Below are 27,326 nucleotides of genomic sequence, written 5' to 3'. Positions count from 1 at the left end.
CTCAGGGAGTGTGCGTCTGTGCTGGTGCCATTATGCCACGTCAGTGACGAAAAAGTGCTTTCCTTGTGTCTGCCAGTTCACCCCACCCATCAAAAAAACACTTCTGTATAAATGAAGAAACTGCGACAGGCAGTTTCAGTACCACTGCTATCAAGTGATATACTAATATGGCTCTACTGATAAAGAATAACCCAAAGATTTACATTCATAAAGTCGACCACAGAAGATCGACTTTTCAAATGCTGACACTCTATACTATGCATGCACTGAGCAAGAAGTCTTGGTACATGCAAAACACTGTTTAAAAAAAAGGTACGACTTGTTTTCTGCAGTGGGCAAGACCCCCCACACCTCTCACATCCTCTGTAATTATATACACTTATTCAGAAATAGTGCAATCTCGAGGAAAAGTTAAATTTCCATAACCCGAGAAATGTGCGATCTCGCACACCTGTCAACCATCTGAGTTGTTGATGAAATTTTGTCGAATAAACTGATGTCAACCAAAGGGGAACCCAATCAAAGTCAGTTCCCCTACTAATATAATCTTATCCAACTTGCATAAAACCCAAATCCTAAATTGTTTGGAAGACCACCTAACTACAGAGTGAGAGTCAGTGTATTTCTAACCAGAAACAGATCCAGCACTAAGTGAACTAGGCAGTTACCTAGGGCCCATGTTGACTGGGGGGCCCCAGCACCTGTAAGCAAAAAATAAAAAGTAAGCCTTCACTTCCCATGCATTCTTGCATTTCCATATGCCAATTAGCATTATGACCTTTCAGGAGACAACATGCCATGCACAGCAAATGGACCAGCATTAGGACCTTGCAGGCGAAAGTATGCAGCAAACACCAGAGTTAAGACAGGCTTGTGGAAATCCCCATTAGAAAACTGCAGGAGATTTAAGTATTATATCCATGCGGTAAGGAAGCAAACCATGAGTGGAGACTGGAGTTTTCCACAGTGTGTGACTACGGAGCAAAGCAGCCAAGCTATGTGTGTGTGTGTGTGTGTGTGTGTGTGTGTGTGTGTGTGTGTGTGTGTGTGTGTGTGTGTGTTATCTACATAAAATACTCCAGTTAGGGACACTATCTAGTTGAGTAATGTTTCTCAAAGTCAAACTCTAATCTTAACTATTGGCAAGCAAGTGCCTTAAACCCCCACACCAACTGCCAAGGTCTCCTTTCATTTTATTTATTTATTTATTTATGTTTTACTTTTGCAAATCACTGAGGATTACAATAGAGTTTCATAGTTGAATTGTTCAGTGCCAGGTGTTGCAACAGGTAACTTACTTGTTTTTGGTGCAGAAGGCTGTGGGTTCTCTTCCCACTCCAAGTACACGAATTGTTTGTACACACCATTTTTTTAATACAACACAGGCAATTTATTATTCAAGGGCAGCAGACACTGAATTTGTAGATGAAGCACTGAAATGTAAAGCTGTTTGCAAGCAGCAACATTTTCTTTAGTTACAGTTCTCAGTAATGTGGAATTATTTAGATAACTTTTACTTCAGCAGAGACTGTGCATATTGACTGATGCTGGTAAATTATAATGGCAGCAGTCTGAGAGGCTTTTTATGGTTGAAATGTTCTGAATGGGTAGTTTTGTCAATACTAGTTCATATGTTTTGTTTCACAGTTTATTGGAAAATATTAAACACTGCAAATTTAAAACACACTCCTAACAAGTGGTGCTGTGTTATACAAGGAATATAACAGAATACAATCAGGAAGGTGAATAAAAAAAAAAAAAAACAACACGTGCATTTATGTATGCATGGTCCCAAAACGTGTGCAGGGGGCCCATGGTTTGAAAACAGCTAAAAGGAGCATTTAATCCACCACTGGCCAGATGTGTTTTCTATGAATGTGAGTTACAATGAATACGAGTTTCAAGAGCAGAAAGATTACTTCCGTTTATGCTAAGTCTGTTTTCACTGTGAGACTGTATTGTGTTTTTAGCAAACTGCTATCAGTGTTTGTTCTACAAAGTTTAAAATAAAAAGTTTAAAATTAAATCCAAATATCTGTAATTACTGTAGAATTAAAGAAGAAAATGGTAAGCACACTGACAGGTTTAAACAGTGTTTACAGTAAATGGGGAGCCAACTAATGGGACACTAGAATGGTTGCCGGAGGGAGGGGGCTGGTAATCACTCTACCTAGGACCCCATCTGACCATGATCCACTTCTGTTTCTAATCCAGGATCCTCTTAGTTGAGCAACTGATATGTTAAGAAGAAAATAACATAATTGTTACAGCTAACCCTTCTTGGCAGATCTTAAGGCTGAATAGAATCCAAAGTATTAAAAACACAAAGGAGAAAGGAGCCACGTGATCACATCATGACCAATAGTCAAACATGTATCAAGGGCTGCAATAAAAACATGCCATGAGGATATCAAGAACACTTACCCACAAGTTGTGAACAGTCAGCCCCTCCATACTCAGACAGACAAGTACTGGTAACGATATTCCATCTTAAGGGAAGTGAACTTGTGGCTTACAGCACTAATGGAATTCTAGGTCCTTAACTAAAAAGGGGGTTCTACTGCTTCCATTCAACCTACTGAGACATTTTCAGGATTGACAGACTTTCAAAATGGCCTAAGCTTTGGTTCATACCAGGAAGGAAGTAGTTGGGTCCCAACTATGAAAACATCTGTTCTAATCAGTTATCCTTGGTAAAGGCTAAGAATACGCCCCTGTTCCAAGCAATGGATCAAACACAACCTGCATAGGGTCCAGGGAAGGGAAGAATCATGGTAAATGGAAAAGGCAGATCCTCTGAGTACAACCCAAGGGACCTGACAAGCTGCTGGGCTTAAAGGTCAGTCTGGTGGGGGGTGAATATAAGGAAGCCCCTGTGTAAGGGCAACTCCCTCAAGGAATAAAGTCAGAGGCAGTTATCACAGGCAGAAGCTGAACACCTCAAACCAAGTCATCCAGAAGCTTTAATAAACTTCTGCTAAGATAATTTGGGAGTATCTCCCTGATCTTGGGTTTCAAGGGCCAGAGATAAGAAGGGGACCAATCATTAGCCCCCTCCACCCTCACCAACCCCTTACCACCGCCAGCAGAAAAGAAGGCCATAAGATGGCATGGCGTGAACCAAAACCAGTGGGACTCTTGGTGAACCCGGGACCCAACCCAATACCTTGGGAGGGCCTGAGAGGGAATGGTCTTAGCCCTCTATTCTCTACTCATACTAGGGGTACAGAACAATGGGCACCTTGAAGAGAGTACAAAAGGTTGAAGGGCCCACATGAGATCTGGCCAGCTCCTCCTCCTTCAAGAAAAGAGAGGGCAGATGGTATGGGAAGTACAGGTTTCTTGCCTTCTATCCAGAATGTGGCTTCCCCTTCAAAGGAAGCCCACATCCTGACAGCCACATGGGTTGCCAATCCAAACAACTACCTGGAAGACACAAGGAGGAGGTCTCCAAGGGAGAATCCTCTTCCCCAAAATTAGCCTCCCTGTGAGACCTTCTTCTTGCTTCTTCCAGGTAGTACTTTGGATTAGACAGCACTCTCATAAACATAAAAATGGCAGGATGCAAGAAACCCTCACCCAAACTGAGGAAGCAGCCAAAAGGTGCAACATTCTTTGAGGCCAAATGCCACATTCAATACCTGCTTTCAGCAAGACCGCTGATGCACTGGAGGAGAGGGAGTAGAGAGGGAGAGGCCACATGGAGGAAGGTACAAAGCAGACCTTCCACAGTTGTGATACAGAATCAAATTTGCCTAAACATAGTAGGCCTTGCTGAGTTTAATTCTGGTGGTTGCCAAAAAAAAAAACAATTACTGTAAAATGGAAATCAAGGTCTAAACTAACTGTACTAGAAGTGAATATAGTAGAGATAAAAGAACTAGCAGTAGAATCTTTAGAAAAGGGTAGGAGCAAATTAAATAGAAAAACAAATGTGGGAACAATATATGCAGATAAGGTTTTGGAGGAAAAATAAAGTTTAAGCGAATGCAGGAATTGGAAGAGGTATGTAATATTTAATGGACGATGACTGTATAAGAAGAGTATACGTGATGTATAACGTTTGCAACTGAAAATATGTCAATATGGTCTATTTTCATTTAGAGAAATTAATGAGTCTGTCTTAACTGAGAATTCAATAAAAATGTTTATTTTAAAAAAAAGTAGACTTTCCACATCAAACGTCCAGCCAAAAGTACCCATCTCCTAAGGAACCAAAAGAAAAGCTACTCCCTTACCTTGCAGCCATTCTGAGACCACAAAGGGAGAGACAGCAGGCCTGATACAACACAGGAGCCAACCTGAGTAGAAAAAGATGAGACCAGTAGAAGCTATATCCAGTGCTAAAAAGCCAGTACATTCCTCTTCACTTTCTGGAAACCTGGGTAAAAATAATGCAGAAAATACTTCTCCTCCCAACCCTGATGAGGAATGCATCCTAATCAGCAACACATCCCACAAGGACTGAAATCACTGCTTGAAGAGCCCCAGCTTAAAGTGGACATCCATCAGGTGGGGCTCCAACTTGTTCGTTATAACGCACAACCTCAGCCAAGCCTATCTATATAGGCACACTGTTGTATACATATTAAAAAAAAAAAAAAAAACACAAAGACAAATGGGATTCCAAAAAAATAGCCATGGAGACGGAGTCATACATTTATTGAAAGTACAGTGAGCCTCAGGAAGGCTCCAGCTCCTCAGTATCACCTGCAGAAGTGACTGGAATCTGACAGATGAAGCACACAGTTAGGGACCTTAAGCTCAAATGTGACAGAAAAGACTTTCTAGGCCATCCAGATACCCTGCCGCTGCCCTATCTGCTGAAGAGGAAGGATGAGAGCCTCATAAGCAGGAAAGATCCCCTCCTAAGGCCATCTAGAAGTCAGCCACAAAATGTCTGCATAAGGTGCTGTTACTGTCCACCATGGGGGAGAGGCAAGCAATCTTGACCCTAATTAGCAGCAGCAGCAGAACACTGTTACCTCTAGACTTCTGAAGTGACATCTTTCAAGCTTGGCTCCAAGTTGAAGCCTACAGGAGCACCACTGAGCACTAAGTGCCTAAAGGAGAACGAAATAAGGAACAGATGTAAATTCAAAGCCTTTCTCTAGTAGATATCAAACGGAAAGGAACTGATTAAGGGGGTGGGTTGTATAGCTTCTCCTATAGCCAGAAAAAAGACTTTCACTGACCCACAACAGCAGCTGTATGGAGAGGAGAATCCATACACTCGATCTTTTCCAAAAGCAGAATCATGAACAGGCTCACATGAAGTTAAGTGAAAATGTGATCTGCCTGTGGAATGATGGGCAAACAAAGCCTTGTGTCATGCACTGTACATGGTAAAGCTTGTGGAACATGCTGCATCTAGGACAGGCAATCTACCAAGGTCCCTAAGAGTGAACTCTCCCATCAGCAACTCTAGCAACTAAAACGAGCTGGACACATAGCCAAACTATTTAGCCAGAGCTGGGGATCCTGGCATAACTTTATCCAGTGTTTGCTACTCAGGAAAGGCTAATCAATCCAAAAAAAGCTTAGATGTAGGCCCAGGGAGACTAAGCCTCTGACTCAAGCACCTCTGATCTGTGAATGGATGACCGAAAGGGCTGATACCTCTGATTATGCTACAAAGACTTGGAGTTAGGCTGACCTTGTGAAGGAAGGATGCCTCAGGTACCTCAAGATAAACACCTCGGTGTGGTAGCTAGGAATGCAACTTTCAAAAGAACTGAGTCGGTTGTGCTGAAATAGTATCAATTCCCCTACCACTTAAGGGTAATCCCCACCCCTGAGAAACTTGGGAAACCACACAGCTCAATGTATTAAATCCATGTAGTAGCAGTTCTAGACAGTCCTCCAAAAACATCTAACGTGCTGAGATAATGACTCAACATCTGGGTGAAGGGAGAAACCTAGCCATCAGTTCTGTGAGGAGCTATGTTCCATCATTTATGCCAAAGAAGTCAGAAATAAAATTTACTTTGGTAAAAACAAAAAAGGCATGCAAATGCAAGAACTCTATTGATGATAGCAGTTGCATAGCTAGGGCAGGGTAAAGGAAGCACCTTTCCCTCACAGACGGCGTTACAGGGTACAGTCTGCAGACAACGACTATGCTGTAGTGCAGTACAGACATTCAGAAATGAATGCTGATAACTGTATTTGTGGTCAAGACAGAAGCACAGAAGAGCTTTGTATGTGGTATTTTAGTGGTAGCAAGCTGCTTGTTACATTTGCAGGAAATGGTCTGGTTACAGTTTCAGATCAGAATAGCTTTTTGTCATTTTTAAATTACTTTTTTTTAGTGTTGAAGGGGTGCAAGCTAAAATGGGAAACTGCACACATCTTCAGGTAATAAAGCTACAATTCTGGATGACAGCAATGATCAAAATCTGTCTGAACTGTGCAAACAGAAAAAAAAGAACTGATAAGTAACAAGGATTAAGAATATATACATAGCTGTTTCAGTAACTGACCGAGGGAATTTCATTGAAATAATGTCAAATTTTGATAGCTGGAAATAACCCATCCTCAGAACCCATTAAAGGTTGGGTCCTCAATTTAGGACTGCATGATAATGTATCTTTAAATACATCTGTATGTTAAACTAGAAAGTTCAAGGATGTAGATGGTCATGTGGTATACTGATATATGCATGCTGCAGCTGTAACATATAAAGCATCGAGTTGGCAGCACATCTCACGGTCACCATCTTTTCTTTTTTTGGGATGAAAAGCTGTTAAAAACCACTTCAGTAACACCACAACATTATACTCTCTGCATGCCCAGTGGCATTTAGGGCTGTGTCTGCAGATAATTTGTAGACTGTATGTATAGTTAACTTCTCCAAGGCTTTAAACAAAATAAGGAACAAGATTTCCTTTGAAAATTCTTAATTTTGACAAAAGGGTTCTAATATGTATCTGTAATTAGATGCCTACTGGAAGAACGATGAAAGCACTGCATATATCTACAGCAGGAAAAGGAATAAGAAGAATGTGGAGTCTGTTAATACATTCATTTAAGCCACAGCAAGTAAGTGGAGAAAAAAAGGCACCACCAACTGCTGTGCAACACTACTAATCTTTTTAATCCCATCACTTACACTATAGTTGTTTAGGGCCTGTATAGCCTCCTCCCAGTCGAGCGTGCGTGAATGGGTGTGCCTTCTTTGAAGGTTAGGCATCAGGCTGGCAACTTGGCACTGTAAAAATCCACTGCCAATCATCAGCGGACCGGAGTTCCGCTGTGGCGACCCCTAACCGGGAAAAGCCAAAAGAAGACGCTTACACTATAGATTGCCTTTTTAAGTACCCAATGGGGGACTGTTTTTTTTTTTCTTACAGAAACATATTTTCCAGTACAAAGAATACCCACAGCCAGTACAAATATCAGGACATTGCTTTGTTGCCAAAATAAAAGTTAATTTGGGTAGAATTGTAGAAGATCAGTTGTTTCTGCTGTTTCACATAATATTTCAGAAAAAAAGTCATTTATGCAGGTATTAATGGAAATTCTGGAAATACTTTTTGTTCTAAAATTTCAGGACACTGTCACATTTCAGGATTTTCATAGGACACAAGTGCCCAAATACAGCCCGTCTTGCATAAACAGGGACATGTAGAAACCCTAGCTTTCACTTGGGTTCTTTAGATGCACCTTCTGCGACAAATGATGATGGCAAATAATAGAAACTCTGAATGAGAGATTTTATTTTTGACAAAGTGATGAAACAGAGGGACTACTTAACTCAGGAACTATATTTTCAGAATGAGTACAAAACCTAAATTAACCAAAAAGTGCACCTTTCCATTACGTAAGGTTCACAGTGTTCTAACTTTGATCACACACAAACTCAAGAATACGGTTGCCCAGTTACACATTTCACGTACATTCTACTTCTGAAATATTCATTAGTTATCACGCGGTTATTTTTCATAATAAGCAACATCGTAACCAAAATAAAGCATTCCAACTTACATTCTGCAAGGCTTCCCATAAAAGGAATTCCTATGCCATCTCCTGAATACCTTAAAGAAAAATAAATGGACAAGGTAAGTACCATCCATGTATTTTGCGCAGCATTATTTTCAGCAAAAAAATGTCAATGTACTTTCAGTGTTGCTGTAATTCTGTTTTAAATAGTACTCTTCCAACTGTGAAATACTCAGCCATAACACTGTACACCATTGGCGACTCAATAAATCCAAACATGAGGCACTATTAGAATACTACTTTCATAAGCCTTTTAATATCAGGTCACTTACCACAAATCTGGTACTCTTTCTTTCAAACTGATCTCTTTGTGACGTTTTCCAGACTATAGATCCCTTAAGCTGGGCAAATAAATTCACAGATTATCTAGCAATATATTCCTTGAAAACATTTCATGACCTTTATGATACTAGCTGCAGACATGCTATAACTTAGTGACAGCAGGATTTTGGAATGTAATTTGCTTTTAAAACACTAGAAAGATGCACTTCAGTACACTTCCTGATATACTGAATCATTTTCGGGGTCCTTAAAGAAGTGGGGCAATGGCACCTTAAAATCATCAAGATCATATGTCATAGGTACATGCTAAAAAAAGAGACAATACTTACAGTCTTCAAACATCTCAGGTACTGCAGGCACCAGACTTCTCTTTATGCAAGCCTCATCAAAGTTAGTAATGTTTCCCAAAGATCGGCTCTGGGAAGACTGATATGCTGAAGCTAGGTTTTTGAATCTGAAACCGGGTACCCTTCCCATGGCGGAGAGGTGACCAAGAGTTAAAACAGGACATACATGGGGTGCAGAGGAGCTCTGCTCCTTTCAATAGAAAACATTTTTTTTTCTTTGAGCTGCTGTTTCCAATACTCAACCTCAACATGAAGGTTTTCACAGAACCGATCTCCACAACATCAAACCATATCCATCATTTTTACTTCTATGATGATTATAAATTATAAATCCAATAAACAATTTATTTGTATTTATTTATATGCATCACTTTCCGAGGTACAGCACTGAGCTCCATGGACCGTTTACAGACTCCGCCCAGGAGTGGTCTCTGGTAATCAAAACTACTTTCTGTCCCTTAAAATATAATTACACATAAGTACCAAATGTAGAAGGTAAAACTGCTTTATCTTTTCTTCTCCTGAAAAACTGCTACCTCTTCACGAGGTACATCAGACATTATGGAAAAATGAAGAGATGCCCATTAAAGGAACCAGTCTGCAGCTAGACTATGTATGGTAAACATAGGTGGTGGAGGTGTTTCTAGGGTAGAGATGGACAGCCTAATTATAATTTACTGTAAGGTTTGCAGATGGAGTGTTCAGTTCTAAATTTCTGTAAGTTTTTACCAAAGTCAAGATGAAGAATAACAAAATGCATTCTTAAAAAGTGAAACGGCAAAGTTGGCATATAGAAAACAGTGCTGATACCATAAGACAGGTCAATTAGTCTATTACCAGGCTGCACCTCTGAAAGGAATACCAGTAGAAAAAAAACAGATCAGATGCTTTGACGCCTGGTCTCAAAGCATTTATTCCGTTGGGTAAAACAGGATATGACACAAAATATACTGAAAATGTTTTTCAGTTAGTCATTATTATTTTTACCTGGTTTTAAAACAATAGATAAACAAATCAATTATAAAACAAACAACTAATTCCATAGGTCCACAGCTGATCAATACATCAAAGTTACCAACAACAATGAATATTTTTCAAGGCAAGTCTTTACGTTTAAGCTAAGATTTATATGAATGTGTAATATTAGAATTTCTCATATTTATAGTATGCAATTCACTACTGCAAACAATTTTCCCATACTAATAAATTCAACACTGGAGGGGTAACTTTACTTTTCCAATTTTTAGTACTTGCGTTTCTGGCTATAACGAACAGATCAAAGAAGAGGCACTTAGGTTTTTGGAATTATCTCAGGAATCGGAGCATTAAATAAAACTAAAAATTTAGAAATATTACATCTATGTGACCATACAGCTTGCATGAAGTTATTAATTTATTTCCAAAAAGGGGAGATGACTTCACATTCATTAACCATATGCATCCAATCAGCTATTATTTCAGAATCACATCTCCAGCATTTAATTCTATTTGATTTATACATAATTGCAATTTTGTTAGGAGTGACAAAAGGTCTGTGTAAGAATTTCGAAGTGAAAATGTTCCAGTATAATGAAGATGTGGTTTTATCTGTAGACTTTAATATTATTTTCTTGTATTCTTCAGAGAAGTCTTCATTACTAATTTTTGAGGATTAATTCCAATATGAATTGTCTAAATATTACACATCATTTTGAATAAAGTGGAAGAACAAGAAAAATAAAAATAAAAAAATTTATGATGATGGAAACAAAATATACACTTAAATTAAAACTGATTTAACATAGTATTTAAAACCAACTGGAAGAATAAAATACATTTAGTCATATGGCAATTTTCTAAGTTCCAGTACACTAAGTAAACAGTAGTAGTTTAGTCCAGGGTGTAACACTACAAAAGTTATTTACAGGGGTAACACTACAAAAGTAATTTACATATGTGCAGCGGGTGACTGTAACACTGCAAAAGTAATTTACAGGGCACAGTGCAATGAATGTGATACATTTTATGTGAGCAAAACTATAAATAAACTTAAGCGTAGGATTTCATGTCATCTGTCAGAAATCCACTCTGAATGTAAAAATAATGCACTAGCCAAACACCTCTCTCTTCATAAAAGATACACAGGTTTTAAGATCCAGATCGCATAGACATGGGTGAGTTTGAAGGAGACATCCCAAATATTCTGGAAAAACATGAACTCATGTGGCAATTAAAGCTGAACTCTTTTAGGAAGCCTGGACTAAACTACTACTGTTCACTTAAAAGTGTACTAGAACTTAGAAAATTGCCACATTGTTTACATGACATTTTATTTTATTCTTCCATTTGGTTTTAAATAACACATTAAATATTATGTTAAATCTAATTTAAGTGTATATTTTGTTTTCATCATAAATTGATTCTTTTTCTTTTTCCAATTTATTCAAAATTATGTGTAATAATACTAACCAATTATACAATAATATTTTTGTAAATAGTCTTTAGGGTTCTTGTACACAGACCTGATGAAGTCTAGAAGGACAAAAGCAATCTTTGTTAACAACAGGTTATGAAAATAGAATATGATTTTTACACTGGATTTTTTTACATGCAAAGTGTATATGTATATATTTACATATATTTTTTGATTGCCAAATGGTCTAAGGTTTTTATATATCTGCAGCCATGTACTACACTGTCTTGGATAACATCACGGACTTAATAAACTACTTAATTTGGTTAAAAATTAATTTTATTTAACCAATTTTTTTTAATTTAAATTACATAATGGTTATGTTATTATGATAGTTAAGTAGGCCGGGACCAGCTCGAATGTCACAGTGATGGGGGAAGAGGTGTGAATTTAACATGTATACCAATAACACTTTGTTTTACAGCACAATAAACCACTCCCTTGTCTGATAAAAAGTGTGTGTGTGTGTGTGTGTGTGTGTGTGTGTGTGTGTGTGTGTATGTATATATATATATATATATATATATATATATATATATATATAGAGAGAGAGAGAGATAGAAAGCTTGTGAGGAAACTACTACTGTTATTTTTGTTTTACTTAGATCGCTTGTCTATGTACTTAATAAAGGATTTTCGACTAGAAACAGACTGCCTACCCTGCCTGGATTCCTTTTGAATGCTTAGTAATTCTGTACAATATTTTAATTTTATATGTATATATATATATATATATATATATATATATATATATATATATATATATATATATATTTTATTAAGTTGACTAAGTTCGCTACTTCTACTACCATTATCTGATCTGATTAATATACAGTGATTAACTACATAGATATGGATTGAAAATCTTCCACAGAGAGAAGTATTTTAAATATTTGTAAAATTAACAAATTCTCAGAAGCTTGATTGTATTTGGATCTTACATTTTCAACAGTTTTAGTTAGTCTTAATGTGATCTGCACTTCTAGGAAAAAGAAAGTGAGCCAAATGAACGCTCCACCAGAATGCTAAAATAATTAGAAATCCACTTCACAGCACGTAAATATAATCAACCACTGAAAAATTTATTTTAAGCAACAGGACGATCCTGCTTTTCGTCAGCGACACTTCGCCAACTTCATCAGAAGTTAGAATTTAAAATAATGCGCCACTTCCTAGAGTGATTTAAATACAAAAACATGACGTCAACACTGAAACTTTGCATAACATGAACATTTAAAAATCACCTTATAAATTAACTTTTAACATTGCCCCTATTATACTTTCACTAAAATGCCTTAAAAATGATAAAAATAACATTTTAATTAAAACAAAAAGTTACCTGACCAGCATTTGTGTAAAAAAGCATTTTAAACATTATAAACAGCTGACACAGTGCAAATATATGCTCATCCAACCATAATGATACCAAAAATTCTGAAGAAATACTCGAAAAAATATTCTGAAAAATATATATGTGTGTGTGTGTGTATATATATATATATATATATATATATATATATATATATATATATATATATATATATATACTCCTTACTCGTAGGCCATCAACAAGCACTATCTAAAGGCTAACCTTAAGAAATAAAAAATAAAATAAAAAATAAAAATCAATCCAAGCTGACCCACTCACTTAAGTACATAACTGATCGATACCATCAAAATTAACTAAAAAATACTAATAATAAATAATACATAATAATTGTAAATTATTATGGAGGATTACAATTCACACTGTCTGGTATTTGAAAAAACTTAAGAGTGCATTGTAGCCTCACACATCAATACCACTGTTAAAACCAGAAGAAAAAGATTATGAAGAAAAAAGAAGGATGAAAAGCTTCACATTACAACTACCCAGCTGTGTGCACACAATTGAAATATGTGCATAAGGGCTGCTGGTGTCCCGTACCATAAAAAAAAGAAGTTACGTACTCAGCATAACGTTCCATGTGAGTTGTTAATCTCACCTTCATTCTTATTGATGGGTTCGACTCAGCCAAAATGCAAAAGCTTGAGGTTTTCACAACCAGCTCTTGGCCTACTCCCTATCCCATGATGCACTGGTGCTTCCCTCAGATCTTGTTTGCTGCCAACTAACGTAAGGAGAACATATAAAAATTTGTAATAGTAATATCAAGAATAAACCAAATACCAACACCATCATGAGTTGTTCATCTGCTCGGTCCCCAAGAAAAAATTGGAAGGGGGTTAGGAGGGTGGGACGCAAGAATGAAGGCAAGATGAACAACTCATATTGAACGTTATGGTGAGTACATAACTTCTTTATGTGAAGTTGTTCAATCTCACCTTCATTCTTACTGATGGGTTAGCATCCCAAGCACTATCTTTCTCGGGTGGCTCACAGGAGTATATTCCTAAGGACAGCGGAACCAAAGGAATCCCTGTCCCTGGAGGCCCTATCCACCTTGTAATGAGAGATGAAGGCATGATGCCTAGACCACATGGCTGCTGCACAAATCAAATCTATTGGTAGCTTTGCCAGAAAGGCTGAAGGTGGAGACAGCTCTAGTTGAGTGGGCCTTTACTTTTTGATGTAGTAGTGTGTGAACAGAACTATATGTAAAGGAGATACAATCTGATAGTAATTTTAACAAGGTCGTTTTTACCACTGGAGCACCTTTCTTTGAATCTAAGAATGAAATAAAGAGCTGTTCTGATTTTATAAAGTCCATGGTCCTGTGTAAATAGAATCAAAGCTGCCTGTGGACAAACTTGTGCAGTATATGTTCCATCTTATTAGTATATTTTGGGAAAAAAACAGGTAATTCTATAGTCTGATTGAGATTTGTCTCTGAACAAACCTTAGGTAAAAATGACGGGTTTGTCCTAAGGGAAACTGTCATTATGAAAAATCAAATATGGGGGTTTTATGGATAAGAAAATCCAAAATGATGCCAGAAATCCAAGTAAAACGACTCCACAACCACCAGGAACAAAAAAAAAAACCAAGAGCTGATGTAGAATGCGAAAATCCTTTATTCAAGTAGCTCCAAAAGAAAATAAACACAAGCGCTTTCGCTCAGGGTAATCCTGAGCTTTTTCAAGCGAGTACAAGAGCATTTGCTGAAGCCAAACCTTTTTATAACCATGAATAGCACATTAATTAAAAACAAGTGTTGTCAATCAAATATTCAATTCCTTAAAGGGGCTGTGCATTAATTAGAACATGAGATAAAATGTTATGTTGTTAAAAAATATATATTTTTTTGACAGCTGGATTATGTATAAATAATTAACAAAACATTAAACACGTTAATTCAAATATGAATAGAATCAAAATAAAAATAGTTTAAAATACTGCTGTTGGAAACGTTGGAAATCTATGTGTTCTGATAAACCTGGGATAAAATTCTATAGAAATGTTAGGGAGCCTTTTGTTTAATGTTAGTTTATAATAAAAGTCTTGGTTCCTTTTCTTTATTCACATCAACCTTATTATTAAAAAGGCTCACTAGAACCAGGTGTTAGGTTATCAAACCAACAGAAGGAGCGCAAGAATTGGAGAAATGGAATCTAGTAAATATTAGGTCCCTGCATTATATATCTTCATAAAATATACACGTGCCAAGTGGGGATGAAGAAAGGGCATGTTGTTTGTGACCATGGACCAATAAAGCTAATTAGTTGGAGTGGAATAACTATAATCGTGCCCTTCTAAGCTTCAATACAGGTTTAATGCTAATGGTCCCGTTCAGTACCGGTGGTCTCCTTGCATCTAACCTTAATTGCCATACCAACTCACGGTACTCGAGGGTGGATTCCCAGTCACCACCCCTGAGATCTGGTTCCACTTGCTCTAAAACAAAGAATTTGATATTAGAACCTGGGAAAAGAAGGGAATGCTTAAAAAAAGCATTAGTTTCTTTCTGTTTAGCCATGTCATATAAGTGTTCGTAGATCCGTCTCCTGAATTCTCTTTCAGTCTTCCCCACGTAGAAACTCGAACACATGGTGCAAATACCCAGGTATACCACCCCTTTGGTTCCACAAGAATAGGAACCAGTTGGTTTCGTCCTAAACTTCCTGGATGGAATGTACACGGATTTGCCGTTCATAAAAGCATGGCATTGGCTACAGGAGCCACATTTGTAAGTGCCCATCTTAGATAGTTTCACCTTCTTTTTGTTGTCTGATTTCCTTTCAAAAATTTCTTTGAAGTTAGTACCTCTTTTCCTAACGAAACTAGGTCTGGGGGGTAAATGTCCTTGAAATCTTCATAAAGGGCTAGGACCGGCCAGTAGTTTCTAACAGTTTCCTCCATTTCTTTGCAACTAGATGAATAGGTGTATATAAAGCTGTTCCTGGGGTGGTTGGATACTCTGGAGGTTGATGGAATTGCCAACTCTGGTCCTTTTCCCAAAATAGGTGTGTATAAGGTTTTTCTCAATACTTTGATCTCATCAACCAAACCCGTAAACATTTCTAGGGGGTATCCTCTTTCCAGGAACAAAGCTCGCAAGGTTTTAACTTCAAACTCAACGTCCTCATCAGTGCTACAGATTCTACTCGCTCTTATGAGTTGCCCTTTAATGATTCCCCATTTCTGATATAGGGGATGTGCACTATCAAAATGTAACAATGAGTTAGAAAATGTGGGTTTGCGGTATAATTTAGAATGAAAAGTATTCTGGTTGAAATCCTTGAACAAGGTAATGTCCAAGTAATGGAGCTCGTGAGGACTAGCAGTATATGTGAATTGTAGAAAATCGGTCAAGGTGTTGATGTGTTGGAAAAATTCTTTGAACTCACATTCTGAGCCTCCCCAGAGGATGCAAATGTCGTCCAGGTAGCGTCTGTAGAAAAGGATGTGTTGCTGCCAGGGGGGTATCAAGACAAATGTATTTTCCCATTTATGCAACACCACGTTGGCATAAAATGAGGCACAAGATGCCCCCATGGCGACCCCTTTACGTTGCCTGAACAGTTCGCCATTGAAAAAAATAAAGTTGTTCATCAGGACCATCTCCATCAGCTCCGTTAGTAGATTTGTAAGCTTGTTGTTGAGGCTGGTTTTATGGATAAGGCCTGTAACAATGAAAAACTCCGAGCAGAAGTAATAGCTACTAGAAAAATGGTTTTCCATGACAGATATTTCAGGTCACAAGATGAGGCTGGCTCAAATTTGGATAGGATGATTTGTAAAAGAACAAAATTTAGATTCCATGGTGTAGCCGGGATTTAACGGGGGGGTCTCAAATGAACAGTACCTTTAAGAAATGCTTTAGGGAGCCTGTGAGACATGACACTAGACCCCTGATCACTCAGATGACAATTAGAAATTGCTGCCAATTGAACCATAATGGTTGCTGCAGCTGCCCCTTGTTGAAAAGCTTGGTTAAAAACTGTAAAATGGATGAAATTGAAGCCACATATGGGTCAATATTGCTGTGATACAGCCACATCGAAAATATTTTCCATTTACCAAGGTATAACTTCCTGGTAGATGGTTTATGAGAAGATGTTAGAATGTGCTGAGCTACACCTGAGAGGTTCTGAAATCTGGCTATTCTTGGAATTGGAGCAGCCAAGCTGTCAATTTATGGGCATGAAGGGCAGGATGAAGAGCCCCTGATGAATGAATCAGAAGATCTGGAACTGGGTCCTGGATCCAAGGTTCTTCCAATAGATGAGGCTGCAGAAAGGGGAACCAAATCTGACGAGGCCAGTAAAGGGCTATTAAAATGATGGTCCTTCCCAGAGTCTTTGCTTTCTGTAAAACTTTGGGTATCACTGGAAAGGCATAAATGAGACCCAGGGGCTAACTGTGTACAAGCGCTTCTCTTGGGGAATCTCCCGTATGGGGGATTAGGGCAAAATAGCTGCTGCATTTCGTGTTATTTGTAGTTCCAAAGAGGTCACAGCAAGACTGGCCCTATCTTCGGAATATCCTTTCCGTCACTTCTTGTTTCAGGGACCACTCGTGAGGCAATAGAATTGCTCTGCTCAATTTGTCTGCTATCACATTGGACTTCCCCGGGATGTACGCTGCTATCAGAAAGCTCTGGGTGGAAGTTGCCCACTGCCATACTCTCATTTCCTCTAGACATAGGGGGTAAGATCTGGTTCCTCCTTGTTTGTTTATGTACTAGACTACGGACATGTTGTCCATCTGAACTGCAATAGTCCCTAGAGGAAGGGAGCCTTGAAAGCACTGTAACACTAGAAGTACCACTCTTATCTCTAGGACACTGATATGACGGCGAGCCTCGTGTTCCTTCCACGTGCCTTGGGCTGTTCTTCCCTGATAATGCCCTTGCACCATATAAGGGACGCGTCTGTGGTCACAGTGGCAATGGGCGTGGGTACAACAAAGGGGTGCTTTGTTGAGTTGTCAGCCACCAGCAAAGGTCGTCCTTGCATGAGCGTTATCACAATATGATGTGACATTGGAAGTTCTTGAAAGGACCATTGAGTGAACAGAAGCCACTGCAGTATATGCATATGCATTCGGTCTACAGAAATCACAACGAATGCTGCCACCATTGTCCCCAATAATTTCAGCACCATTGACGCTGGGGCTTTTTCTTTTGCTAGAAGATTCAGGACAGTACAGTTTTGTACCTACCATAAATGTAGATGTCCGATAGATATGCAACTGCAGTCATAACATATGGGTTGTCCTGCCTCAGGCAGCCCTCGGTCGGCCGGATTCCAAAGTCTGGATCCGGCGTCGGCTGGTGTCGCCTCCTCTCCGACGTCAGAAAGGCTGGAGTATAAAGGCATCGGCCGACGCCATCTTCTTCAGTGTTTCTTGCCCCAGATGCCGGGTGCCCTCCTAGGAAGGCTAAATTTGGTGAATGGATAAACAATTCCAGACGTGCACAACAGTAATAAACAGATACACCATAGGAGATACCCCCAGCTGATAGGAATAGGGGTAGTGGACCCATAAGAAAGCTGCAGAGGGGTAGGAGGGTGGGAAAATCCGACTGCAGTTGCATATCTATCGGACATCTTCATTTATGGTAGGTACAAAACTGTACTATGTCCTTCAAGAATGCAACTGCAGTCATAACATATGGGTTGAATACCATAGCCAAGCTGGGGGTGGATGGAACTAAGAAAGGGATGGTGTAGCTAAAATGCCCTGCAGGACTGCCAAAGCAAAGCCTGCTCGGGATCTGGAGTATAAGGGCAGGTTGTAGTGCTTGGTAAATGTATGCACGGAGCTTCATGTAGCAGCTTCTAAAATGTCCTTTGTAGCCACTCCTCTGAGGAAAGCTGTGGATGTGGCTATAGCTCTGGTGGAATGTGGCCTAATATTGGCTGGCACACCTTTTCCATGGAAAGAATAGCAGAATCTGATGCAGTGTCCAATCCACTTTGAAATTGTTTGTTTGGAGATTGCTTTTCCTTGTACTCCAGCAGCACAGGCTACAAACAGTTGGTCAGACTTTCTGGTGGCCTTAGTTCTGTCCAAGTAGTAGCGTAGTTGCCTGTGTATGTCCAAAGTATGCAGCAGTTTTTCCCCCCTGTTTTGAGGATTGGGGAAGAAAGTAGGCAGGTGAATAGCTTGATTTAGAGACACCCTGGAAATTACTTTTGGCATGAATGTAGGATTGGTTCTTAGAGAAACTCTGTCCTGATGAAAAATGAGGAAGGAAGGTACTGCCATGAGTGCCTGCATCTCCGAGACTCTTCTTGCAGATGTGACTGCCAATAGAAAGACCGTTTTCCATGATAGAAATTGCATTTCTGAAGTTGCTGCTGGCTCAAAAGGAGGAAGAGTTAATTTTTCCAAAACGAAATTGAGGTCCCATGCAGGTACTGGCTGTTTTCTGGGAGGTTTGATATTCTTTATCCCTCTTAGGAACTGTCTTAGCAAAGGATGTGAAAACACTGGTGGATCACAATTGTATTTTGCTGAGATTGCTGAGGCGTGAATCTTTATAGAAGAATATGAGAGTCCAGTATGAAACATTTCTGCCAAGTATTCCAATATCTGAGGTATACTCAGTAATGTTGTATCCTGGACCCCTGTTGGCATTCCAGATGCTGAATCTCTTCCACTTGGCTGAATAGGTTTTTCTGGTGGAAGGTCTGCGTGCTTCCAGTAAGATCTCTTGAACTTTTTTGGAAAGAGAGATAGCGGAAAGAGTCATGATAACCTCCAGGCTGTCAGATGCAATGTTTTCAGGTTTTGATGGACAGTCCTGTAATTGTGTTGTGTTAGAAGTAGGGGCCATAGGGGCAGAGGCCACGGTTTGGTCCGAGTTATGCTCAACAGCAATGGGTACCAGTGTTGCCTTGGCCAGTCTGGAGCTATCAAAATGCCTGTTGGTTGTTCTGCTTTGATCTTCAGTATCACCTTGGTCAGCAGAGGTAGAGGAGGGAATGCATAAATTTTTAGGGAATTCCAGCTGAAGGAGAGAGCATCCGTTTTCCAGGCTAGAGGATAGTGGGTCCTTGTGCAGAACATTTTCAGGTGATGATTCATGTGAGAAGCAAAGAGATCTACGTCCGGTCTTCCCCATGTCTTTGTTATTTGTGAGAAAATGTGAGGATGCAGCATCCATTCGTGTGGATCCAAGAAATTTCTGCTCAGCTTGTCCGCCAGTACATTCTCCTTGCCTGGCACAAACTGGGATTGCAAATGTATCTTCAGACTCAGGGATTTTTCCCAGAGAATCATTGCTAGTCTGCAGATGGGATATGAATGAGTGCCTCCCTGCAGTCTGCAGATGGGATAAGAATGAGTGCCTCCCTACTTGTTTATATACCACATGACAGTGGTGTTGTCTGTCCTTATTAGCAAATGTCCTTGTTGTAGTGATTTTTAGAAAGTCTCGATTGCATGTATCACTGCCAACATCTCTTTTTGGTTTATGTGCAGATGTCTTTCCCTTGGTGTCCATAGACCTTGAATACATCTGCCCTCCATGTGCGCCCCCCATCCATGATCTGAGGCGTCTGTTGTAATCATTTGACCTGCTTGAGGTCTGTTGAAAGACATGCCTTTGTTTAACTGACTTGCTTGAGCCCACCACAAAAATTCTTTTTGCAGACATGGAATGAGTGGGATTACGTCCTCTAGGCTTTGGCTGTGTTGGGACCATAAGCTTTTTAAGTACCATTGCAGCTTTCTCATATGAAGTCTTGCCAAAGGTATCAGAAGAATGCAAGATGCCATGAACCCCAGGGCCTGCAGGATTTTCCTTGCAGTCAGCTGGGAGAGCTTTGATAGGCCTTTGAAGTACTCTGGTAACTGCTGTTGTTTTTCCTCTGTGAGGTAGGCCATTTGAGTTTCTGTGTCCAGTTTGGCTCCTAGGAAAATAATCTGTTGGGATGGCAGTAGTCTTGATTTCTGAATGTTGACTGTGTATCCCAAGGCCTGCAGTAGTTGAACGACATAGTCCAAGTTTGCTATTAAGGTTTGTTTGTTGTCTGCTTGTATGAGGCAGTCGTCCAGGTAGGGGTATATTTGAATCCCCTGGAGTCTGCAGTGTGCCACTACTGATGCCAGGCATTTCGTGAACACTCTGGGCGCAATAGATAAGCCAAACGGCAATGCTGAGAATTGATAATGCTCTGTCCCTGCAAGAAATCTGAGGTATCTTCTGCAGCTTTGTCTGATTGGGACATGCAGGTATGCCTCCTTGAGGTCCAGAGTGACCAGCCAAGACCCCTTGCCCAGCATGGGAAGGAGTTGCTGCAACGTCAGCATTTTGAACTTTGGCACAATGAGAAAAGTATTTAGAGTAGACAAGTCCAGTATAGGCCTCCATTTGTTTTCTTTTCTTGGAACAAGGAACAGTCTTGAATAAAATCCCTGGCCTTGTTCCTGAGGAGGAACTCTTTCTATTGCTTTTATACTTAACAGCTTTGAAACTTGAGTGAGTGCCTCTGCCCTTTGATGATGTGGCAGGTTTGGCATGCCTTGTCTTATTGGTAAAGTATGGAAGTGGAATCTGTAACCCTTGTCTATTAAATCCAGAATCCAGTTGTCCTTGGTTAAGATATGCCAGTTTTTTGAGAATAAGGCTAATTTTCTGCACAAAGGTGCTTCTCTTTGAGCCTTTGTAGGCGGTATGAAAGTCAAGTCATTGTGATTGTCCTTGTGGTGCAGCTGGGTTGCCTGCGCCACTTCTTTGATTAGGAGGTTGCCATTGGCGGCCCCTGTAGGATCCTCGGTATTGCCCTCTACCTCGGGCACGCCTGTTTTTTTCCCTTTGAAACTTGTCAGAGTCTGGGAAGGACCAATTCTTTGAAGGCCAGTTTCTGCTGAATCTGGGTGGCTGAACCTGGAGGAAATCCTTGACTGTCTGTACTGACTTAGCTTTTTCCTCAATGGATTTCAACACATCTTGAGCATTAGCACCAAAAAGCTTCTGTTTTTCCAGAGGTGCATCAAGTAACTTTACTTTAACATGGTCTGGCAATGGCTGATCTTTTAACCAAGCATGTCTACGTATCACAGCCCCAGTCATAGCTGCCCTACATGAAGCCTCCAATGCATCATAACCACACTGAAGAAAATGATTGTTAACCTGCTGAGTGTTATGTATATGATCCTGCAATGCCTTTCTATCAATAGGCTCAGGAGAGGCTAACTTTTTCTGTAAATCATCCAGTAAAAAATCCTGGTACTGAAACATATGAAAAAGGCAGTTAAGTGACCTCATGGCTAGGGTGGTAGAGGTATAAACTTTTTTACCCCATCTCTCCAGGGACCTAGCTTCCCTATCCGCTGGCAGTGGATTCTTGGCAGTGGAAGTAGCCACTCCCTTGGGGCCCTGTGAAATAGTTTCTAGATCCACAGAGTGGGCCTTAAAAAGATGTTTGTGAGTGTCAGGGACCCTATAATATCTGTCTGGCTTGACAGGAGCAGGGGGGGAGAGAATCAGGGTTAGCACTGGAGTCAGAAAAAACATCATCCAAAACATCCATAACTGGAGGAATAGCTAAAGGTCTGTGCTGGGGAAGCTTGAGGAAGGTACGTAGCCTTTTCCTGGAATTAGAGAATTCCTGACCCTGCCATTTAAAATGTTCCCTCAGAGTGCAGGACTTCACCAAATGAGAAATCCTCTGGAGGCGAGGCAGAGAGAATTGATTCCTCAGCATCAGAGTCCTCATAGGCCTGGAAGGATTCTTCTTGGGTATCTGAATGCTCAGAATCCCCAGAGGCTTCATCTGAAGAGAGATTGTCAGCCTGCTCAGTTCTGGGCCTTTTCTCTGTAGGTGGCTGAGAACCTCTGTCTGGGTGAGGCTGAGACCCCCTGATAAGAGAAAAAAGATCTGCAGCAAGAGACATGATCTGCTTATAAGAAGAAGGGGCCTGAGCAGCAGGTTTAGGATGGGCCTTGGCCTGGCTGGCGGCCTTAGCACGTGCAAAGGCCTTGAGGGACATGGATACAGGAGGCCTTGCAGCCCCACGTGCAGGAGTAACCTTGTCTACAGGAATGGTGTCGGGTAGATCCAGTACTTCGGTTTCCGGAGGAAAATCAACAACTGGCACCGGAGAGGTCTCAGAGACCGAAGGACGTGTTAACGCTGTGTCGTCGGCCTGGAGCGGTTGAATTACTGCTTCCGAAGGGACCGAAGCACTAGCGGAGGGTTTAGGAGTTGCATCGGTGGTGGATGCGGGCCGAGGATGTCGGTCCCAGTCCTTTCGTTTTTTGGTAGATTGAGTTGTCAGTTGATCCGACGGCATGATATACACGAAAGATTCACCGAAAAAGTCTTCGGCAAATTCTGCCCGGCGCCTGAGAGTGCGCTTATTAAAGCAAGCACAGGCAGCACAGGCTGAGACGTTGTGGTCTGGGCCCAGGCAAGGAAGGCAGTAAGAATGGAAGTCCTTATGAGGTATTTGTTTACCACAAGACAAACAATTATTAACTTTCTCAATTTGTTCTGACATCGGCTGAGGCAAGAAAAAATGTTCCCCAACGGGGTACTTAGCTTTTAGATGGCTTCGGTACTGAAAACACAGGAGCTGACCGACCGGCACTTGCGAACTGCTTCTGCTTCGGGCAACGCGTGGCAAGAAAGAGTGAAGAAGATGGCGTCGGCCGATGCCTTTATACTCCAGCCGTTCTGACGTCGGAGTGGAGGTGACACCAGCCGACGCCGAACCCAGACTTTGGAATCCGGCCGACCGAGGGCTGCCTGAGGCAGGACAACCCATATGTTATGACTGCAGTTGCATTCTTGAAGGACATCTGCTTTCATACAACACAAACCCTTTCTGGTGGAAGTTTTACAGTCATGGAAATGGTATCTATACCTGCTCCTATAAAAGTGGTATGTTTGGATGGTGACAAGGCAGATTTTTCTGAATTTATGGTAATCCCCAACTGACTGCAGAGGTTTAAGGTTGTGTTTCTTGCTTGTATGAGTTGATGCCTGGTGGTGGCGGTGAGGAGCCAGTCGTCTAGGTATGGAAACATCTGGAATCTTAAATGTCTCAGGTGGGCCATGACTACTGCCATGCATTTGGTGAACACTCTGGGGGCTGTAGTGAGACCAAACAGGAGAGCTCGAAACTGGCAGTGACTGTCTCCAAGCCAAAAGCGCAGATGATCTCTGGATGATCTGGCCATTTTGATGTGGTAGTATGCATCCTGGAGATCTATTGAGCACACCCAATTGTCTTTTCCAAGAAAGGGAAGTATCGACTGTAGTATGACCATCTGGAACTTTGTCTTTCTGACAGATTTGTTTAGTCTGCTGAGATCCAAGATGGGTCTCCAGTCCTCTGTTTTCTTTGGAACTACAAAGAACCTTGAGTACGTTCTTGATCCTTTCTGGTCTGCCGGGACTGGGTGGATGACTTTTTTCCAGCAACCTTTGTTTGAATCTCTATGGTTGCTTGTTCCCTATGACTGGGTGGAACGCCTGGGATTTTCCTTACAAGAGGGGGTGGGGTTGCAAAGGGAATGGAGTACCCTCTGGATATGATGCTTTGTACCCAGTGATCTTTTGTTATTTTTAGCCAGGCGTCTGGGTACAAAGATATGCATCCTCCAACTGCCTCCAGAGATGGGACAGGCGGGCCTCCTTTCAGGAGCACTGATAGGGCTTTCCAAAGAACTGATCTCTGTCGCCCTGATTCTGCGGACCCCTTTGCCACGTGGATGGCATCTTCCATTATTACCCCCTCCTCTGCCTCTAGAGGGGGGTTCACCACATGTGCCCTGGAAAGCTCCTTGAGTTTTGTGGAACCACATCTTCCCTCTCTTCTGACCTTTGGGATAAGGTCTGGTAGGGGTGGAAAAATGGACTCCGATAGCAGACAGAGTCTTTCCGTCCTGCTCACACCTGGTAAGCATTTCCTTCACTTTGGATCCAAAAAGGGACGAGACATTGAAAGGGATGTTAACAAAGGAGGACTTAAAGGGCTCCGCAAAGGAGCATAAGCGCATCCAGGAATGTCTCCTATGAGCAATTCCTGTACTTGCTGCCCTGCTCCTTCCATCAGCTGTGTACAAGACCAGATGCATGGAAGAGTTTACAAGGAAATTGAGGGTAGCAAGCTGGGAAGTTAATTTATCCGATACCCCCACAGCTACTGAACTCTGTAGAGTATCATCCAGCTCATTTAGATCTCTTTGTAGTCTAGTAAAATGTGTGAGATAGTTCAGCGATCGGAGAGCAAAGGCCGCTGAACTAAACATGCACTTTCCATATCTGTCCATGATCCTGGAATTCTTATTAGGAGGATGGACAGATGCTGAAGTTTCTAACAAGTCCTTCTTGGTGGCTGCCGCCACCACCATGGCATCAACAGGACAGGTACTCCTTTGGTTAGAAAGGCCTTGTCCTGGAGAGAAGTTATAAATTTATTAGGCCTCCGAGGGAAAGGTTCCATGGTATCTGGGGACTCCCACGCCTTTCGAGGGACCAGTTCCATCAGCTCATCAAAAGGCGGAGACACCCAAGTGGTGGAGGGCTGAGACCCAAAAGCCTTCAGGAGGACGGACTCATCATCAGTAGGGTTAATGGACTTCCAGCCAACCCTCTGTTTAAGAATTTCCAAGATATCTGCGAAGGAGATATCCTCAGAGGGGAACCATGGGGACTCTTCTGACTCATCTAAGTCAGTGCCTTAAGTGAAGGATTCCTGCGGGGCATCCAGATGCTTCCTCTTGCATAACCTCTTCCTGGGAACCTCATCAGTGGAGGCTTCTGATGAGGTCTCAGAAGAGCAGGGTTCACCCAGTGGGGCATCCTGAGGCTCTGGGTCTCTACGCTTTTGTGAGATCTGTGAAGCAGACGCAGACACAGGCGCTTTAGGGGAGAAGGTTACTCGCCCTGGTGATGTGGAGTTCCAAGGGGACAATACTCTCCTCATGGCATCAAAAGCTCCCTGGCTCCGATGAGAAGGATCCCCTGAATCCAAAGAGGCAGGTGATTCCCTCCGCACTGAAGAGGTGGGCTCTGAGCCCAAGGTAGGCACCAAACTCATCTGAGCCGAAGCCCCGAGAGGCAAAGTCAGAACTGAAAAGTCAGTTCAACTATCCTCTCCGGACCCGACAGGCAAGTGTTGGCTCCTAGACTCTACGGTCGGCACAGAGGAAGTCTAAGTTGTCGGAAATGACAGGCCCGGAACACGATCATCAGCTCTGAACACTCCGGCTCTGAAACCTCGAGTTGAGTTAGAGGAGGAACGGAAGAAGCAGGGAGGGTTTTGGACAGTTTCAAAGCCCCGATGGTCGGCACCGACAAAGTTTGGCCGGCGCCAATGTCTGCAGAAAATTCTGAACCACACAATCCACATCCATGTCCAAAAGCCTTGAAGACTGAGAAGAGGCCACAGATCATGCCACTGACTGGAGAATAGGCTACTTGAGGGTAGAAGATACCAGCTCCAAAACTGGGGACATGCTCCTACCAACAACTGTCGGTTTCCGATACCCGTGGAGCCGAAGTAGATGGTTTGACTGTTAGTTTAGGAGTCTATGAACCTTTTTTTGTCTCTTACCCAGAAGTTGTTTTTGAAGAGGTTTTTCAAGGTTTAAACATTTTGTCCTAGGTATTGTCTTTGTCCAGTGATTCTTGAAAGGAAGATTTTGCTAGACCCCTATCAATCAACTTACTCTTCATTTCATGCAACACTCTACTGCTAAAGGAATGGCATATAGAGCAGTCCTCTTGCAGGTGAGCCTCACCTAAACAAGAAACACATTCTGAGTGTCAGTCAGTTATGGACATCTTTTGTCCACACTTAGGACACTTCTTAAATCCGGACTTTGATTTTTCTTGCTGAGACATGCTAGAAAAATAACAATCCACACAGCAGAAACACTAGCAATATATATATATATCTAGATGCCCTAAAAAATACGGGCTTTAACAGAACCTAAAGCTATAGCACATATAAATACACACTCATGACTGCCAGCATGCAGACAGAGACCACTCTAGAGGTGATTTGCTATTGCAAACAATGATTGCAGAGTAACACATTGGCAAGTTAAAACTGATGTGCTGAAGTTTCATCCAGTATAGATTTATCAACAAACAAATTAAAGGAGAACAATGCCCTAATATCCTACCTTGCTCATCATTTTGTCCCTTTCCAACCCTATTATCCGACTATGGAATAAGCCTAGCCATGCTTCCCAAAGATCTAGTCAATCAATGCAGTTCAGCTGCAGGAGGACAGTTTCTAGTGTTGGAACTTATGTTTACATTCTCTGCTCCTAGCAGCTTTATTTTTATGAAGGATTCACACAGGATCTGCTAATCAAAGGAAAAAGCATCAGCAACTGCAGAAGATATCTAATTTGTGGGTAAAATATCTCCTGCCAAGTTTACTAATGGTCCACATTTTTTGTTTGTTTAATTAAGCTGAATTTTCTACTGATAGCTGCTTCTCTTCTGAGCCAGAGGTAATGAGTGTCCAGAACCATGGCTAACTTTACTAAACAGCACAAGCTTTCAAGCATCTCTTGCACTTTTTGCAGGTACTTAACTCTGTGCACTTTATTCAAGTATTAACTTACAGGAAATTTTGTGTTGTTTATGAAAGTTAGACGTAATTTGACTGACAGGTTTGTATTGATGGTGAAAGTACTGGTCCTGAAGGGTGGATTACAATAAGGATGATATGAGTGGATGCTGTTTTCCCCACAGATTTTCAGTTTAGCATTTTTTTTTTCTTTATGTGCAGAAACACCAGAAGGCAAAGTGCACTGAGATAGTTTCAGTTATCTCATGGGTGGGACTGCTACTTTTTAAACATACTTTTTAAGCGTAAGCTTTCA

General features: G+C 41.1%; 1 protein-coding gene across 1 annotated transcript in view; it reads right to left on the bottom strand.

Moving 5' to 3' along the window:
• GPR180 (G protein-coupled receptor 180) overlaps window positions 1-27,326 on the bottom strand; it is a 552,808-nt gene that overhangs the window by 246,521 nt on the left and 278,961 nt on the right. Inside the window, exon 5 of the mRNA XM_044073002.1 lies at window positions 7,987-8,036. Coding sequence (XP_043928937.1) covers window positions 7,987-8,036 — 50 coding nt within the window. The remainder of the gene's footprint in view (window positions 1-7,986; window positions 8,037-27,326) is intronic.

This window comes from Protopterus annectens, chromosome 5.part1 (assembly GCF_019279795.1).
Source record: "Protopterus annectens isolate FY-2018-M chromosome 5.part1, PAN1.0, whole genome shotgun sequence".
NCBI lineage: Eukaryota > Metazoa > Chordata > Ceratodontiformes > Protopteridae > Protopterus > Protopterus annectens.
The sequence above is the reverse complement of the archived record's forward strand: the minus strand, read 5'-3'. Positions and strand labels throughout refer to the sequence as shown.